General features: G+C 36.4%; 1 protein-coding gene across 3 annotated transcripts in view; it reads left to right on the forward strand.

The window, feature by feature from the left end:
- ATAD2B (ATPase family AAA domain containing 2B) overlaps positions 1-18,066 on the forward strand; it is a 168,031-nt gene that overhangs the window by 12,360 nt on the left and 137,605 nt on the right. For all 3 annotated transcript variants that reach the window (XM_045447596.1, XM_045447595.1, XM_045447597.1), the window contains exons 2-4: positions 11,108-11,259; positions 16,499-16,548; positions 16,914-17,067. In XM_045447596.1, coding sequence (XP_045303552.1) covers positions 11,108-11,259; positions 16,499-16,548; positions 16,914-17,067 — 356 coding nt within the window. The remainder of the gene's footprint in view (positions 1-11,107; positions 11,260-16,498; positions 16,549-16,913; positions 17,068-18,066) is intronic.

Genomic DNA, 18,066 nt, shown 5'->3' on the forward strand with positions numbered 1-18,066 from the left:
TTTTAATTCATTGGTGGTGCTGCAATATAAGACTGGTCCTGTCCAGTATTTAAATTTTGTGGCATTTTTCTGTACCCATGTCTCTCGTTTAAAGTATGTATTATTTTCAGATTGAAAATTATCTTCCAGGAAGAAAAATGCATTATAACTTACAATAGATTGTTTTTGTCTTTTTACAGTTCCTCAGCTCACTTCTATATATTTTGTTTGTCTATTCTTTCACATATTCATTCTTGCTTAGAAATGTTAAACTAGTAAGCCATTGCTTTTGGGATGTTTGAGGAAAATGTAGGACCTTTTGTGTGCCTGAAGTTTGAGGACTTTGTAGAATAATATTGGTCCTAAGCAAATAAATAGCAGTGTGAGTTTTGTTTTCTGCAGTCATGGTAACTGCTGAAAGAAAAAGAAATTGACCGCACTTCTAAGCTTTCTCATGAAAGCAGGAGTACTTATTTTTTAAAAAGGTAGGGAAAAAGACTGTTTTACAAAGGAAACTGGAAAAGATTGATTGTACTCATATACTTTTTGATCTAACCTGGGCGATAATGTTCTTATTTTGTTTATGTTTTGTCTCTTTGAGGATCTTTTTCTCATCAGTCATCTTACTCTTTAAAATTTTATTTTATTCTCTTCTATGTGTCCTTCTATTTACAAGAAACCAGGTCATCTTATCCTTTTTTTTTTTTTTTTTCTTTCTTTTAAAGTGGGCTTCATGCCCAGCTCGGAGTCCAATGCAGGGAGGTTGTGGTGGGGGTGGGGGAAGTGGGGGCTTGAAGAACCTTGAGATCAAGACCTGAGCTGAGATCAAGAGTTGGATGCTTACCTGACTGAGCCACCCAGGTCATCTTATCTGTTTAAAAAATAAAATTCTTAGGGTGCCTAGGAGGCTCAGTCGGTTAAACATCTGACTTCAGCTCAGGTCATAATCTCAGAACATACGGTTTCTGGGTTTGAGCCCCACATCAGGCTCTGCACTGACTGTGTGGAGCCTGTTTGGGATTCTCTCTTTCCCTCTCTCTCTGTCCCTGCCTCACTCATGCTTTCTCTCTCTCTCTCTCTCAAAAATACATAAATAAACTTTAAAAAAAGAAAAGCAAAAGAAAATTCTTGGGGTACCTGGCTGGCTTAGTTGGTAGAACATGTGACTCTTGATCTTGGGGTCATGGGTTCGAGCCCCGTGTTGGGAGTAGAATGTACTTGAGAAAAAAAATAAAGGGGGCATTTAAATAAAATAAAATTCTTCCCTGACTTCTTTGACTTTGTAACTTCTTTAGACTATTGTCTCTTCTTTCTTCACAGTGGCACTTCTTACGAGAGTTGCTCATAGTTATGCCTTGTACTTTCTCACCAAGTACCCAGTTCTTCACCTAGCGATTTCCGCCCTGCATTTCACAGAGGTTGCCCTGTTAGAAGTTATAGTAACTTTTTTTTTTTCATGTTTATTTATTTTGAGAGAGAGAGCACATGTGTGTTTGGTAACAGAGAGGAAGAGAGAATCCCAAGCACGTTCTGCATTGTCAGTGCAGAGCTGGAAGTGAGGCTCCATCTCACAGACCATTAGATCATGATGTCTTGAGCTGAAATCAAGAATCACTTAACCAACTGAGCCACCCAGGTACCCCTATAGTGACCTTCTAATTACCAACCCACATTTTTTATCAGCTTTTCTCTCATTGAGTTGTTTCGGAACAAACTTCCACTCTCCAGTGTTTTTATTTCTATTTTATTTTTTTTTTTTTAGAGAGAGACAGAAAGCCTGAGCAGGGGAGAGGGGCAGAGAGAGGGAGAGAGAGAGGGAGAGTCCCAAGCAGGCATCACGTTCAGAATGGAGCTGGATGTGGGGCTTGATCCCACGACCCTGGGATCATGACCTGAGCTGAAATCAGGAGTCAGATGCTCAACTGACTTAGCCACCCAAGTTTCCCCTACCCCCCGTCCCCCCGCCCCCCCACCCCCCCCACCCCAAGCTGTTTTAGTAAAAGACTATATTTTTCACTAGTTTGTACAAGATCCTGTCTGCTCATTGCTTGAATGTAGGCATTTTTTTTTTAACAGTTTACATTTATTTATTTTTAAGAAACAGAGTGAGACAAAGCATGAGCGGGAGGGGCAGAGAGAGAAGGAGACACAGAATCTGAAGCAGGCTCCAGGCTCTAAGCAAGCGGTCAGCACAGAGCCTGATGCGGGGCTTGAACCCACGAACCGTGAGATCATGACCTGAGCCGAAGTCAGACGTTCAACCGACTGAGCCACCCAGGCGCCCCGAATATAGGCATTTTTTAAGAGTTTTACTTCTGCCCTCTGTTTTTCATTCTGTATATTATCTATGATCCTTTTATTGCCATTTCATATCTATCCTCTAGTCCTCACCTCACTCTGTCTCAGAGCTGCATTTCCCACAGCCTGATACACCTCTCCCTAGATTTCTGGCTAGAATTCTAAACTTAACTTTTGAAATTAGAGTTCAGCATTATGCTTCTTCCTTTAACATCTGTCTCCCGGCTCCCCCCCCACACTCACTGAAAAAAAAAATAACCACTTTTTACCAACCTGCAGTTACATTGTGTTTATTTGAATACTGGTGTCACTAATTTTTCAGTTACTCTACTTTCTGGAATCAATTTATTTTCTGCTTTCACACTTCTACACGAGGCCATCATCAAGACTCGAATTAATCTCATGGTCTGCTAATTCACTTACTTCCTTGACTGTCTCATTTTTTTTATTTTATTAAATTTTCTTTTTAAATGTTTAATTTTGAGAGAGAGAGACAGACAGAGTGCAAGCAGAGGAGGAACGGAGAGAGATGGAGACTCAGAATCTGAAGCAGGCTCAGGCTCTGAGCCGTCAGCACAGAGCCCGATGTGGGGCTCGAACCCACAAACCGTGAGATCATGACCTGAGCTGAATGAAGTTGGATGTTTAACTGACTGAATACCCAGGCGCTCCATCATTTTTTTTTTTTTTTTTTTAATGCTATACTTGGTTATATTCTTTTTGTCTTTACATTAAAATCCTAGGTTCTAGATTTCTGACAAATTCTGATCTGGGCAGGAAGTCTTCCCTAAAAAGTAGAGCAGCATAAGTTCTCTGCTTTATTATTCTCAAATTCTTTTGCCTACTTTTATAAGATTTGTGGTAGAATAGTGGCAAGTATTTGTAGTAGCTGATGAGCATGACTAAAGAGCCTCAGACTCCAGGAGAACATGATTTTTGCTAACTGGAAAAATTTAACTCTTCTTGGGGTTAGAATTCCCACTTAGGTGGGAATAACTTTATCTTTTCATTGTACTTTTATTTTTGGTAGCATTTGGCACTTACTATTATACTTCACTTGGAAGTTATCTCATCTTTGAATCATGTTCATCACTATATTATGCCATATATTATCCTTGTGACTGTCAACCCAGTAGATTTTGTATTGAGTTCAAATGGGTCTTAATCTTTTTTTACCATTATCCTCCAAGTCTTACGTACACAGTAGAGTCTTCAATAAATGTTTGTTAAATGAAATTATTCCCTTAGTCAGAGATGCCTTTCTTGCTTATGGATTGTAATCACTCTGACACACATTGCTAAATGACTGTGGGTAGATTGCATAATCTCTCTTAAGTATCTTTGTCCTGAAACTGGCAACGCCTTCCCTCAAAGGGTTAGGTTATAATTAACTAGTAAAATGCTTTGAAGATGAAAAAGTTGAAGTTGAGCATTATGATCATCTTATTAAAAGTTAACTGTTAGTATCATCAGGTTTGTAGGCAAAAGCTTTCCCAAAGCTTGAAGTTAATTAAATGGTGAAGTAATTATTTTGTATGTATTTACATTTTGGTTATTTGCTTTGCTTAAATCCCTAGATTTCTTTGGAGGGAAGGAGCTTTTTATAATGTTACTTATTCTGAGGTCTCTGTCACAGAGGCAAGTCAAAATTAAAACCCTACCAAGATAAGAAAAATACAGTAGAATAGTGCAGCAGTTAGAATGATGTGCCTCATGTACTTAAACTGTTTTATATGGGAGAAGTCCTCAAACTTTGGATACTAAGAATCATTTGGAGGCCCTCATTAAAAATATTCCAACACCAGAGATTCTAGTTTAGCAGGTTATATTTCTTTAATGAGCAATCAGGTGATTTCTGATTCAGCTAGTGTGCAGATAACGCTTTGAGAGACCTTCCTGAATAGAACTGAAAAAAGCTAGTAGAATATGAGAGAATGACCAACAAATAAACCTACAGACTCATTTAAATTGATATTCAAAGAGTTATGTAGTACCCAAATTATTTAAAAAATGACTAGACTTCAGATATTTTACTAATGTCTGTAATTCAATAAGTGTGTAGTACTTATTCCCAGAGTATGTTTGTAAAACTTCAGGATCTATAGATGCTCCATGAAAGAAGAGTTCCATCAAATAAGTCTGTGAAATGTTATATACTGTCCTCCATATTTAGAGGTTTACAGTGCATATTAACATATTAAATAAGACTCTTAGAAGTCCTACAGCAGAAGACCTTGAACCTAATTATTTCCAAACTTACTTGATTCTGAACCTTCCTTTTTTTCTCCTAATAATTCCTATTAATAATTTACTGAATGAACTTTGGGAAATCTTGAGCCCCCACCCCGGTATGGTGTGCAATTAAAAAGAAATGAAGTATTTTTTTTGTACATGAGAACTTAAAATCTTGCTAGAATCTCAAGACTTAGAATATGACATTTTAAAGATGGTAAACATTATACTGAGTTGAATATAATCAAATGCCAAAATATATAATAGAGTTGCAGCTAGTAGAGGAAAAAGGTCAATTTATATCAGATCCTTCAGGTAAGATTTTCAAGAAAAGATGTTTTTTTTTTTTTGTTTTTTTTTTGTTTTTTGTTTTTTTTTTTAAAGTAAGCTCTGCTTACTGTGGGGGCCTGAACTCACAATTCTGAGATCAAGGGTTGCATGCTTTACTAACTGAGCCAGCCAGGCACCCAGGAAATGATGGGTCTTGAAGGGTGAGTGATGGGATTTGATTAGGAGGAATAATGCTGGCCTGAACTATCTAAATTGAGGAAGTAGTTCACAGGTATCCGTTCCGTTTCTGTATTCACAAACATGCTTTAGCTTAGAACACATGACATTGCTTTCTCAGTGACTATTTGATAAGTATGTCATATAATAATGCTTTTCAGACACTAATGTGCACAAGAATCACCTGGGGATCATGTAAAGAAAAATGATTTCTGATTGGTTAGGTCTGGGGTGGAGCACATTTTGTAGTGACAAATGTAGACAGATAATTAAGTCTTGGATGAGTAGTTGAGTTAGATGACGATTAATACATACTTTAACCTTAGTATTTTTATAAATATCTAAGGTAGAGTGTTTGAGATAGTAGTAAGAGATGTATGTTAGGAATGGCAGGACCTAATTTTTTTTTTTCTTCTGCCATTTGTTAGCCATGTGACCTTGGGCTAGTTAATGTACTCTGAAAAGGGTGGGGTTAGAGAAGGCAAGAGCCTGAGGAAGTGAAATAGTACAATTTTGAAAAGCACTCATTTGTTAAGTACAGTAAGCATGTTTATTGATAAAGTACTATTACATGATTGAATTGCATTTTAAATAGTTTTTCCCCCTCTACTGATGATAGTTTGGAAGTAGCTAAACACTTTTTCTTGATAACTTGAAGTGGTACTGTATGTTACACAACTAATAGGTTAATTTTCCTTAATTATAGATACTCTGAATATCTAGTTGTTCCCCCCTCCTTTTTTTTTTTTTTTTCTTTAATGTTTATTTCTGAGAGAGTGAGTGGGGAAGGGTAGAGAGAGAGGGAGACACAGAATCCGAAGCAGGCTCCAGGCTCTGAGCTGTCAGGACACAGCCGGATGCGGGGCTTGAACCTACGAACAGTGGAATCATGACCTGAGCCGAAGTCAGATGCTCAACTGACTGAGCCACCCAAGCACCCCATTCCCTTTGTGTCTTTCAGTATGAGTGTGGTCTTGTGGCTGGCTGGCAGGCTTGCTTGTTTGTTTATTTATTGTTTATTGTTTATAGAGTGAGAGCATGAGTAGGGGAGAGGGGCAGAGGGAGAGATAGAATCTTAAGCAGACTCCATACTCAGCATGGAGCTGGACATGGGGGCTCAATCCCATGACTCTGGGATCATGACCTGAGCTGAAATCAGGAGTTGGATGCTCAATTGACTGAGCCACCCAGGTGCCCCTGGTCTTGTGGCTTTAGAACTAGCTCATGGCAAATTGTATTATAGCACAAAATTAGAAACTGGGCTTTTTGTAAAAAAATTTTTTTTTTTTAATTTTTTTTTTCAATGTTTATTTATTTTTGGGACAGAGAGAGACAGAGCATGAACGGGGTAGGGGCAGAGAGAGAGGGAGACACAGAATCGGAAACAGGCTCCAGGCTCTGAGCCATCAGCCCAGAGCCTGACGCGGGGCTCGAACTCCCGGACTGCGAGATCGTGACCTGGCTGAAGTCGGACGCTTAACCGACTGCGCCACCCAGGCGCCCCTGTAAAAAATTTTTTTAGCAAAGTAGGCTCTGTGCACAACATGGGGCTTGAACTCATGACCCTAAGGTCAAGAATCACATGCTCTATTGGCTGAGTCGCTCAGGTGCCCCTATTACAAGTATTTCTTTTTCTTGCTTTCTTTCAAGTTTTTATTTATTTATTTTGAGGGTGAGGGAGGAAAAGAGAATCTCAAGCAGGCTCTGCACTGCATTTCTTAAGTTTGTTTGTTAGGCTGCATTTTGACTAGTTATTTGTGTAATGTAGTTGTCTTACTTTGGGAAAATATGATTTAGAAATGTGCATTTATGAAATAAATAGTTCTTATATTTTTTTCTTAAATTTGTGGCATAAAAAAATAAAATAGTATGTATAGTAGTATATTGAAAATGGTCATATATACCTTTGAAATACTGATCTATAATGTCAAGTAATAAAGCATTAACATATGAATTAAATCTTCTCTAAAGGGAAGGTTAATCTTCCCTCCAGTCTCTTATCCATTTGCCCAGTATCCAGGGAATTGAGTGGTGAAGACAAGAGCTGCTGTGTGGATACTGACCTTCCTGTAGTCAGAGGACATGTGGCTGGGGAGGGAATAATGGAAATGTGATAAGTGGACATCTCTGGTTGAGAAATTGATTATGTTAAGCAAATTAATTGAAAGAGCAAATAAATGGAAGCCAGGTTTCTCCCCGAGAAGAGCTTACAAACATAAAAGGGGAAAGTCTAGAAAGAAACTTAAGATGTGGAATTAGAATTAGAAGCCTTGGTGTGTATGCATATGTTATTATTTATGCACAGGTAAAGAAATAGGTATAGATGTGTTTATATGTATGTATATATATTCATATCTTTCCTATTCTCTTCTGAGAGGACTCTGTAGCTGTGAAACCCTAGTAACAATGAGCACACCTAATGCCCAGATCTTGGTTTCTAAATACTATCCATGACTAAAAGGTATCAGGTATCTCTTGGAGAAATGGCTAATTTTAGAATCAGGGAGGGAAAGTATAAGATGAATTTAGAGATGTCTTTTGTGTCAGAAAGCAAGGAAGTAGTCAAAATGATGGGGACATATCAAAAAGGTACCGGAACCACTTTCTAAGGGCCCTTGATTGCCAAATATTGTATAATTTGAGCAGCAAAATGGGATAACGGATTATAACATATAGTATAAAATAAGAATCCATGAATCTACACTGATAAAAGTAGTAAGTAAAGGAATTCTGACAAAGGGATGGAGGGAAAGCTCTTTAAAGTAGAATGCCAACTAAAAAATGGAGAAGGAATGTTGGGATTAGGTAATCACCATCACAATGGTATTAGATCAAAACAGAAATAGTCAATGAATGCTAATGGCTGGTGGATGGGTGAAGGTTTGATGAGGAACAGGATATTGGTGAATTATCAGAATAATTCCACCTTGAATCTAGATCAAACACAAAGGGAAAAATGGTGACTTTATTGTGGAGAAACCTGGCAGATACCAAATTGCCCAGGTGATGAAAGTTACACATAACGATGGGTAAGTAAAGCATGCACAGTATCATTTGTGCATATCCTTTGCAAGAATGTGGTTATTTGGAGCATCACATCCAGATTGAGGGTCATCCTAGAGAACAAAAGGCCTGTACTCTTTACAGTCAAGGGCATGAAAGATGGGGGAAGGCCTAAAGAACTATTCCAGATTGAAGGGGACTGAAGAGATCTGATAACTAAATGGAATATATGTTCTCTGATAGGATCCTGAATCTGGATCAAGTAAAGTTTGAATGTGTTTGTGGATTGACGCTGCATTTTATCAATGCTGATATCCTATTGGGAGGGTTATATGACTCTAATGTATCAAAATATCCTTGGTTTGGCATGTATGAACTGGAGTATTTAGGAGAGAATGAGGAATCATGTCATAAAAAGATACATACATCTTTTCCGTAGGCCTGAAACTATTTTTATTTTTAAAATTTATTGTTTAATTTACATCTAAGTTAGCATATGGTGCAACAATGATTTCGGGAGTAGATTCCTTAATGCCCCTTACCCATTTAGCCCATCCCCCCTCCCACAACCCCTCCAGTAACTCTCTGTTTGTTCTCCATATTTAAGAGTCTTTTATGTTTTTGTCCCCCTCCCTGTTTTTATATGTTTCCCTTCCCTTATGTTCATATATATATGTATATACACACACACACACACACACACACATATATATATATATATATATGTATATATATATATATATACACACCACATCTTCTTTATCCATTCATCTGTTGACGTACATTTGGGCTCTTTCCATACTTTGGCTACTGTCAATAGTGCTGCTATAAACATTGGGTGTGTGTGTGCCCCTTTGAAACAGCACACCTGTATCCCTTGGGTAAATACTGAGTAGGGCAATTGCTGGGTCGTAGGGTAGTTCTATTTTGAATGTTCTGAGGAACCTCCATACTGTTTTCCAGAGTGGCTGCACCAGTTTGCATTCCCACCAGCAATGCAAAAGGGTTCCTCTTTCTCCACATCCTCACCAACATCTGTTGTTGCCTGAGTTGTTCATGTTAGCCATTCTGACAGGTGTGAGGCGGTATCTCATTGTGGTTTCGATTCGTATTTCTCTGATGATGAGTGATGTTGAGCATGTTTTCGTGTGTCAGTTGACCATCTGGATGTCTTCTTTGGAGAAGTGTGTATTCATGTCTTTTGCCGATTTCTTCACTGGTTTATTTGTTTTTTTTGGGTGTTGAGTTTGATAAATTCTTTATAGATTTTGGATACTAACCGTTTATCCAATATGTCATTTGCAAACATCTTCTCCCATTCTGTCGCTGCCTTTTAGTTTTGCTGATTGTTTCCTTTGCTCTGCATACGCTTTTTATTTTGATGAGGTCCCAATAGTTCATTTTTGCTTTTGTTTCCCTTGCCTCTGGAGACGTGTTGAGTAAGAAGTTGCTGCAGCCGAGGTCAGAGAGATTTTTGCCTGCTTTCTCCTCGAGGATTTTGATGGCTTCCTGTCTTACATTGAGATCTTTCATCCATTTTGAGTTTATTTTTGTGTATGGTGTAAGAAAGTGGTCCAGGTTCATTTTTCTGCATGTCGCTGTCCAGTTTTCCCAGCATCACTTGCTGAAGAAACTGTCTTTATTCCATTGGATATTCTTTCCTGCTTTGTCAAAGATTAGTTGGCCATACGTTTGTGGGTCCATTTCTGGGTTCTCTATTCTGTTCCATTGATCTGAGTGTGTGTTTTTGTGCCAGTACCATACTGTCTTGATGATTTCAGCTTTGTAATAATAGGTCTTGAAGTCTGGGAGTGTGATGCCTCCAGCTTCGGTTTTCTTTTTCAAGATTGCTTTGGTTATCCGGGGTCTTTTCTGGTTCCATACAAATTTTAGGGTTGGTTGTTCTAGCTCTGTGAAGAATGCTGGTGTTATTTTGATAGGTATTGCATTGAATATGTACATTGCTTTGGGTAATATGGTCATTATTATTATTATTTTATTTATTTATTTATTTATTTATTTATTTATTTATTTTTAACGTTTATTTATTTTTGAGACAGAGAGAGACAGAGCGTGAATGGGGGAAGGTCAGAGAGAGGGAGACACAGAATCCGAAACAGGCTCCAGGGACACAGAATCCGAAACAGGCTCCAGGCTCTGAGCTGTCAGCACAGAGCCCAGCGTGGGGCTTGAACTCACAAACTGCGAGATCATGACCTGAGCTGAAGTCGGACGCTTAACTGACGGAGTCACCCAGGCGCCCCTATTATTATTTTTTAAACATTCACCTTTGAAAGGCAGACAAAGCACAAGGGGGGGAAGGACAGAGAGAGAGGGAGACACAAGACCTGAAGCAGGTTCCAGGCTCTGAGCTCTCAGCACAGAGTCCAATGCGGGGCTTGAACCCATGAACTGTGAGATCATGACCTGAGCCGAAGTTGGATGCTCAACGGACTGAGCCACCCAGGTGCCCCTGGGTAGTATCAACATTTTAACGATGCTCTTCCAGTCCAGGAGCGTGGAATATTTTTCCACTTTTTTGTGTTTTCTTCAGTTTCTTTCATAAGCTTTCTATAGTTTTCAGTGTATAGATTTTTCACCTCTTCTGGTTAGGTTTATTCCTAGGGAAACTATTTTATTTTATTAAAAAAAATTTTTTTTAACATTTATTTATTTTTGAGACAGAGAGAGACAGAGCATGAACGGGGGAGGGGCAGAGAGAGAGGGAGACACAGAATCAGAAGCAGGCTCCAGGCTCTGAGCCATCAGCCCAGAGCCCGACGTGGGGCTCGAACCCATGGACCGCGAGATCGTGACCTGAGCTGAAGTCCGACCCTCAACTGACTGAGCCACCCAGGCGCCCCTAGGGAAACTATTTTAAAATAAAAATAAGAAACTATATACTTTTCTGGTTATAAATTTAATCTTTCTAACTCCCTTGTTTCTGTATTTACAGAATACTACATTTGCTATACCTGTAGAGAGATTCACTTAGTAAATATTTATTGGTTGAATATTTTATCAAGAATTTAAGAATTCTATATTTTTAAATAGGGATAATAAATACATTTTTAACTTTGTCTTTCAGAAAGCTGAAGTTGATGGTAGTTTAAGTGATAGCCACGTGTCTCCTCCAGCCAAACGCACTTTGAAACAACCTGATTCTGTTTGCAAAGACAAATCAAAATCACGAAGTACTGGTCAGAGAGAGGAATGGAATATATCAACTGGACAGGCCAGGTGAGAAGTGAGAACTCACCCATTGGTTTTTCATGAATTATTTGATATGATTTAGGGCTCATATCAATGCTAATTTTCTTAAATTATAAAGCCACTAGTGTCTCGAAATACTTATAAATTATTTATTTTATAATTTTTTTATGTTTTAATTTTCTCTAAATATGACATAAAACATATTTGTTTTATAAATATCTATAGTATTTCATAGAAACCATTATTTCTAAATCTAAAATGGTAAGAAATTTGATAGGTCTTAAATATGTATACATATTTATTTATACTGAAAGTTTAAAGACATTTGATTAGAATTATATTTTTATTTGAATGTAAAGTAAAATCTCCCTTTTCTAAAATTATGAAATATTACATTTGAATTGGTATGCCAAAATGTAGTAAAATCAAAATTAATTTTTAAAGAAATCTTTTCATTTGTCCGTTTTCAACTTAAATTTACTTTGTGTCTGGTTCATTATGTATTAGGATAACTTATTTTTACACACTTACCAAAGTAAATAGTAATAATTTGTTGTAGATAGGATAGGTACACACACAGAAAAGATTTAAACATTGAACTCTTAATTCTTAGCTTCTCTTTTCTCCAGTCTTTGATGTAGAAGTGTTGATGATGTGTGGACTACAAACAAAAGTAAAAAGGAAATCCTTTGGTTTCTTTCCTCCTTCAAATACCTAAAAATTATTTGATTTTATGTTTGTAGGTAAATTCTGGATGCTGTTACTCTTTAATGAAAAAAAAGTCTTTGGTGTTTTATAGACTTTCATAGGCAGTGTATATACTGGTCCCTAAAGAGTCTGTATCTATTTCAATATATTTCAGAAGATGGACCACTTAAGTTTTTTATTTGCGTTGTCTGGGAGCTAAGTAGAAAAATCTTGAATCAGAGCCTGTTGTTTTTTTTTTTTTTTTCTTTTCTGATATTCATCTGTGAGATAAAACAGATCCAGGTCGCTATAATGATGTTACTAAAATGAGTACTGCCCTTTAATTACACTTCTAGACTTGATCTACCTGTTGTAATCTGTATCCTATATTTATTAAAGGAGTGAATCAGGCTTCTTTTTCTAGATAAATGTTTCTTAAAAATGTTCTTTTAGTGTTCAAGTTTGACCTTTAACTGTAAGATAACTTTAACAGTTTGTGTATATAGCACATTAGATTTTCTACATCTTAGCCACTCTGAAGGCCTTTATGTAAATTGATCTTGATCATGTCTTTTGTTTAAAAAAAAAAACAGTCCTCACTCATTTTGGGGAGAGAATTTTGCTTCCATTTAGGTACCTCAATATGATACTCCTTTTTAAAACAATACTAAGTATATCTTGAATAAAAAACTTAAGAAAGAATGAATACCAACAGAATTTATTACTTATATTTTGGCAGAATAGCAATTTAAAAGGTTTTTTCAGTTAAATTTTCATCTAGAAATGTAAGTGCTACAGGGTTAGAATATTTTGGTATTTCTTGTTTAAAAAAATTAAAAAAAAATTTTTTTACATTTATTTTATTATTGAGAGACAGAGTGAGACAGAGCGTGAGCATGGGAGGGGCAGAGAGAGGAGGAGATACAGAACTTGAAGCAGGCTTCAGGCTCTGAGCTGTCCGCACAGAACCCGATGGCGGGGCTCGAACCCACCAACTGTGAGATCATGACCTGAGCCGAAGTCAAATGCCCAACCGACTGAGCCACACAGAGGCCCCTAAAAAAATTTTTTTTAATGTTTATTTATTTATTTATTTATTTTGAGAGAAAGAGACAGAGTGGGAGTGGGAGAGGGGCAGAGAGAGAAGGAGACACATAATCCACAGCAGGCTCCAGGCTCTAAGCTGTCAGCACAGAGCCTGATGTGGGGCTTGAACTCATGAGTGGTGAGATCATGACCTGAGCTGAAGTCGAACGCTTAACCGACTGAGGCACCCAGGTGCCCCTATTTTGGTGTTTCAGATGACCCAAATAGAAAATGCTGTTTGACCTATTAGCTTCAACAGAACTGAATTTTAAGGAAACCTTGTAAATACTTTAGATTTTGAGATAGTGTAAATATGAAAATCAGGATTTATTTGAAGGATTGTATTTGTTTTTATGTCATGAGCCTAAGAATCCTGATTCCTTTATTTTGATAATCTATGATGAGCACCTAAAGTAAAATTATTAAAGTTCTTTCAAAAAAACTGTGCTAAAAATATAATTCATTTGGGGGAAAAGTGAATATATATAGGAATTAGTCTTAACCATGAAAAATAATGAATCCTAAAGGACTTTGTAATGACTACTAAATTAAAAAATATATATATATATTTTTAATGTTTATTCACTTTTTTGAGAGACGGAGACAGAGTGTGAGCAGGGCAGGGGCAGAGAGAGAGGGAGACACAGAATCTGAAGCAGGCTCCAGGCTCAAGCTGTCAGCACAGAGCCTGATGCGGGGCACGAACTCACGAACCATAAGATCATGACCCGAGCCGAAGTCGGATGCTCAACCGACTGAGCCACCCAGGCTCCCTTGACTACTAAATTTTTAAAAGAAATTACTGTGGGGGCACCTGGGTGGCTCAGTCGGTCGAGCGTCCAACTGTGGCTCAGGTCATGATCTCGCGGTTCGTGGGTTCGAGCCTTGCATCGGGCTCTGTGCTGACAGCTCAGAGTCTGGAACCTGCTTGGGATTCTGTTTCCCTCTCTCTGTCTGCCTCTCCCCAGCTCACACTCTGTCTACCTATCTCTCAAAAATAAACATTAAAAAAAAAAAAAAAAAGAAATTACTGTTGATTGGCAGAACAATTTTTATTTATTTAAAAATGTGTGTTTGTTTATTTAATTTATTTATTTAGTGAGAAAGAGAGAGAGTGGAGGAGGGGTGGAGAGAGAGGGAGAGAGAGAATACCAAATGAGCTTTCCTGACAGCACAGAGTCTGACGTGTGGCTCGATCCCATGAACTGTGAGATCATGACCTGAGCCAAAATCAAGAGTCAGATGCCTAACCGACTGAACCACCCAGGTGCTCCAGGAGCTTTCTTTCTTTCTTTTTTTTTTTTTCAACGTTTATTTATTTTTGGAACAGAGAGAGACAGAGCATGAACGGGGGAGGGGCAGAGAGAGAGGGAGACACAGAATCGGAAACAGGCTCCAGGCTCTGAGCCATCAGCCCAGAGCCTGACGCGGGGCTCGAACTCACGGACCGCGAGATCGTGACCTGGCTGAAGTCGGACGCTTAACCGACTGCGCCACCCAGGCGCCCCAGGAGCTTTCATTTAAACAGTGAACTCACCTAGTTGCATTTTAAGCGATTAACTTTTGGGAACTTTGATTCATGGGGCTTTTTAGGCTTATGTATTATTATACAGGAAGGCCAACTCTTAAAATTCTAGTGTTCTCTTCATATCCAGGTATTTAATATTCTGTCTCTTTCTTGTTTTTCATTTTTATAAAGAGAAATGGTAATGGAAAAATGATAATCAATGATTGTAAGATAATTGGATTGATTGAAGAATAAGTTTTTATTTTTCCTTTTTAAAACAGATTTCATTAGCAATGAAGTAAAAGCCAAGTAAGCATTGTCTTCTTCAGAGGGACAAAAAGGCTTATTGTACTTTTTTTTCCCAGTGATGTTACTGTTCAGAAAGTTTTAGGTTTCTTTTGTAGAATTATTTCAAGGTTAGCATCTTATTTTTTTTGGATAATTTAAATATGTAAAATTTCAATCGTTTGGTTTTTGCATACGCTAAAATTCATTTTGAGCCCGCACTTGTAAGTAAACTCATCATACTGAGTTAGTATTATGTTAGGTTCAAAGTCAAAGTAGATTTATGACGTAGTAAAATTGACTTTTCTGTGTGGTTTTAAGTGGGTTCCCGAGAATTTGACATGTATAATCTTCTAAGGAAAGACCTGTTCATATACCAATTTCATTACTTTATAGTGTACTTTGTATACAAAGGTACTAAAAATGAAATACTTTGAAGAGGGGTAGTATATTAGAACAAGGTAGTTTTGTTTTTTTCTGGGGGAAAGGAGGGCTGGAGTGTTTTTGTTTTTGTTTTTGACAGTATGTGTACATGTAACAGCTTGAGTTTTTGTGTATATCCTTTAATCATCTGATCCATGACCTTTATTAGGCAGGGGCATTTATCATTAACATTTAATATTTAACATTTAAAATTGAACACGGAAAGTGCTGGAGTAACCAAAAACAGAATATTTTTGTTAAGAAAATGTACAAACAGGAGCGGGAGATACAGGCGTCCACTTATGGAATGAATAAGTCATGGGGATAGAAGGCACAGCATAGAGAATAGCATCAGTGGTGTTGTAGTGGTGTTGTGTGGTGAGATGGTAGCTACACTAGTAATGAGCACAGCATAACGTATAGACTTGTCCAATCACTATGTTATGCACCTAAAACTAATATAATATTGTGTATCAAGTATACTTCCATTAAAAGAGAATTTTGTGCAAACCATACAGAAGATCATGTATTTACTTTTTTCTGAATGTCCTTTCCATTTTTCTTAATTTTTGAAAATAATAATTGTTGGGTATTTTAGAAATATCTTAGTTTACATCGACACTTCTTTTATTATGTAGCAATTTAGTTTTTGTTTTCACAAAGCATACTGTGAATTTTTTAAGTCTTGATGTTTTGATGATCATTTAAGTATCTTCCTGCTGAATTAACATTTCTTTTCCTCCACCCAAAAGGGAGAATTGTACAGTGACTGTTTTGAGAAATTAGCTAAGTTTTCATTTGGTGGGTTAGAATGTGAATTAAATATATTGGAGAAATTATTAAATAGTTTTGGTGTTCAAAGACTTTTTTCTTCTTACAGTCTATTGTTTGAATAAATTTGTCACTGTTTGAATTTTATTTTGTTAACCAAAACCAATAATAAATGTCTGTAACCATTGCTGCTTATAATATCAGTTAACTTTATACTACATGTTAAACTTAAGCTTCTTCTTTGGACTTTATAGAGTTGAAGACAGAGTAAGTTCAATTTTTAATCTGTTATTAAAGCTTTTCTTGAGGTAATGAAATGATGCTTAGCTAGTATATTTTATTAATTGGTGCATTACCAATCTTAGAGTAAAAAAAGATGTTGTCTTTAGTATTAAAAAGTAATATTGCTGACATTTTAAAGATTAAAATGATTCCACCAGTATTACGTTTCTTGCTTCTTTAAATGAATGTTGATGTGTTTGCATATTAAATATAATTGTGTTCTAGGTTAACTTCTCAGCCTGGTGCTACATTACCAAACGGACATAGTAGCTTATGTGAGTATTCTGTTATGAAATGGTTAGTATTGAAATTCTTACTAATGTTATTAGAGTAAGTGTTAAAGTGGGGTAAAACAGTGATTTACTAGAATGTTCAGCATATCGTTGGAAATGACTGGATTTCAGTCATAGCGAATACTTATGTAATTGTTAAACATTGAGAAATCAGTACAAATGAAATAATTTAAATTATTATGACGGGTTATAAACAGTTATCAAAAGTTTAGATTTTTGGAGATTAAAACTATTTAAGAGGTTATATTGAATTTTTTGTAGTCTTTTAAAAGTAATTTTTGATGTATTTTTTCTTTTTTTCTTTTTATACTCTGTACTTTGAAATGTAAATCTCTCTCTTCTTGTAGCCCTTCGAAGCCATCCCCTTCGAGGGGAAAAGAAGGGAGATGGGGACCTTTCTTGTATAAATGGTGACATGGAAGTCAGAAAAAGTTGTCGTTCCAGGAAAAACAGATTCGAAAGCGTGAACCAGAGTTTGTTATTTGATCAACTAGTAAATAGGTATGAATGCTTAAACAGTAAGCAGTTTCATTTAATTAATTTATTCACTTGATTTTTCAGATTTCAGAATTTCAAAATCAAATTTCAGATTTGAAAAAACCATTGATTTTTAAGCTTTATGTTTTAAAAAATAAGCAGTGACTTAGCGATAAATGTAATTATTTTAAAACTTACTTTGAATTAGCAGTGATTAGCAATTATTATCAGTTTCTAGTCAGTTTATTCGTTTTAGTAGTTTATGTAATAGCTAAATTTTTCTCTTCCTTTTTAAGCTCTTGTGTGTAAATAGTATAGAAAATAATTTTATTCTGTCTTCACTGTTCTAGTCCTTTATTATTTGTTCATTAACAATTTGTTTTTGACAATTTTCAAGCAACATTAGGTTCCATTATTGATATGTAGTAAGTATAGTTTTGCTTAGTCAAGATTTTGAATTAAAGGTTTTTTGAGACTGGGTATATGGGTTATAGCTAGTGAATGAGCCTAGTCGATTGCTCAGTATCTACATGCAATGAGATTTTTCTTCTCAGATGATAAATTATCCTACTTAATCCTTGCAGTGGCCTTGAGAGGGCAGGTCAGTACAATCCCATTTTAGAAGAGAAGAAATTGTATTCTATAGTGGTAATGTCAGGTTTGAGTATTAGTTATTATTTGTTAAGTACTTAGATCATTATCTAGACACATAGTAAGTACTATATAAATGTGTTTAAAAGGTAAAATGTGGTAATGCCAGCCTGTATTTCATGGAGGTCAGTGTTCTCTAATTTTTAAAAAATATCTGTTCGGTTAACCTTATGTTGGCTTTAAACTTTTTACAGATTGTTTATTCTATAAATTTTCTTAGCACCATTTTCAAATAAAAACATTGAATTATTATGATTATTTTCATTGCCTTGGATCTAGTAGTTATTTATAGTGGCACTGTGGAGTTAAATATTTGGAATATTATGAACAAAAGTTCTATTTTGTAAGTTTTAAATATATTAAGGTAGAAGA

This window comes from Leopardus geoffroyi, chromosome A3, assembly GCF_018350155.1.
Source record: "Leopardus geoffroyi isolate Oge1 chromosome A3, O.geoffroyi_Oge1_pat1.0, whole genome shotgun sequence".
NCBI lineage: Eukaryota > Metazoa > Chordata > Mammalia > Carnivora > Felidae > Leopardus > Leopardus geoffroyi.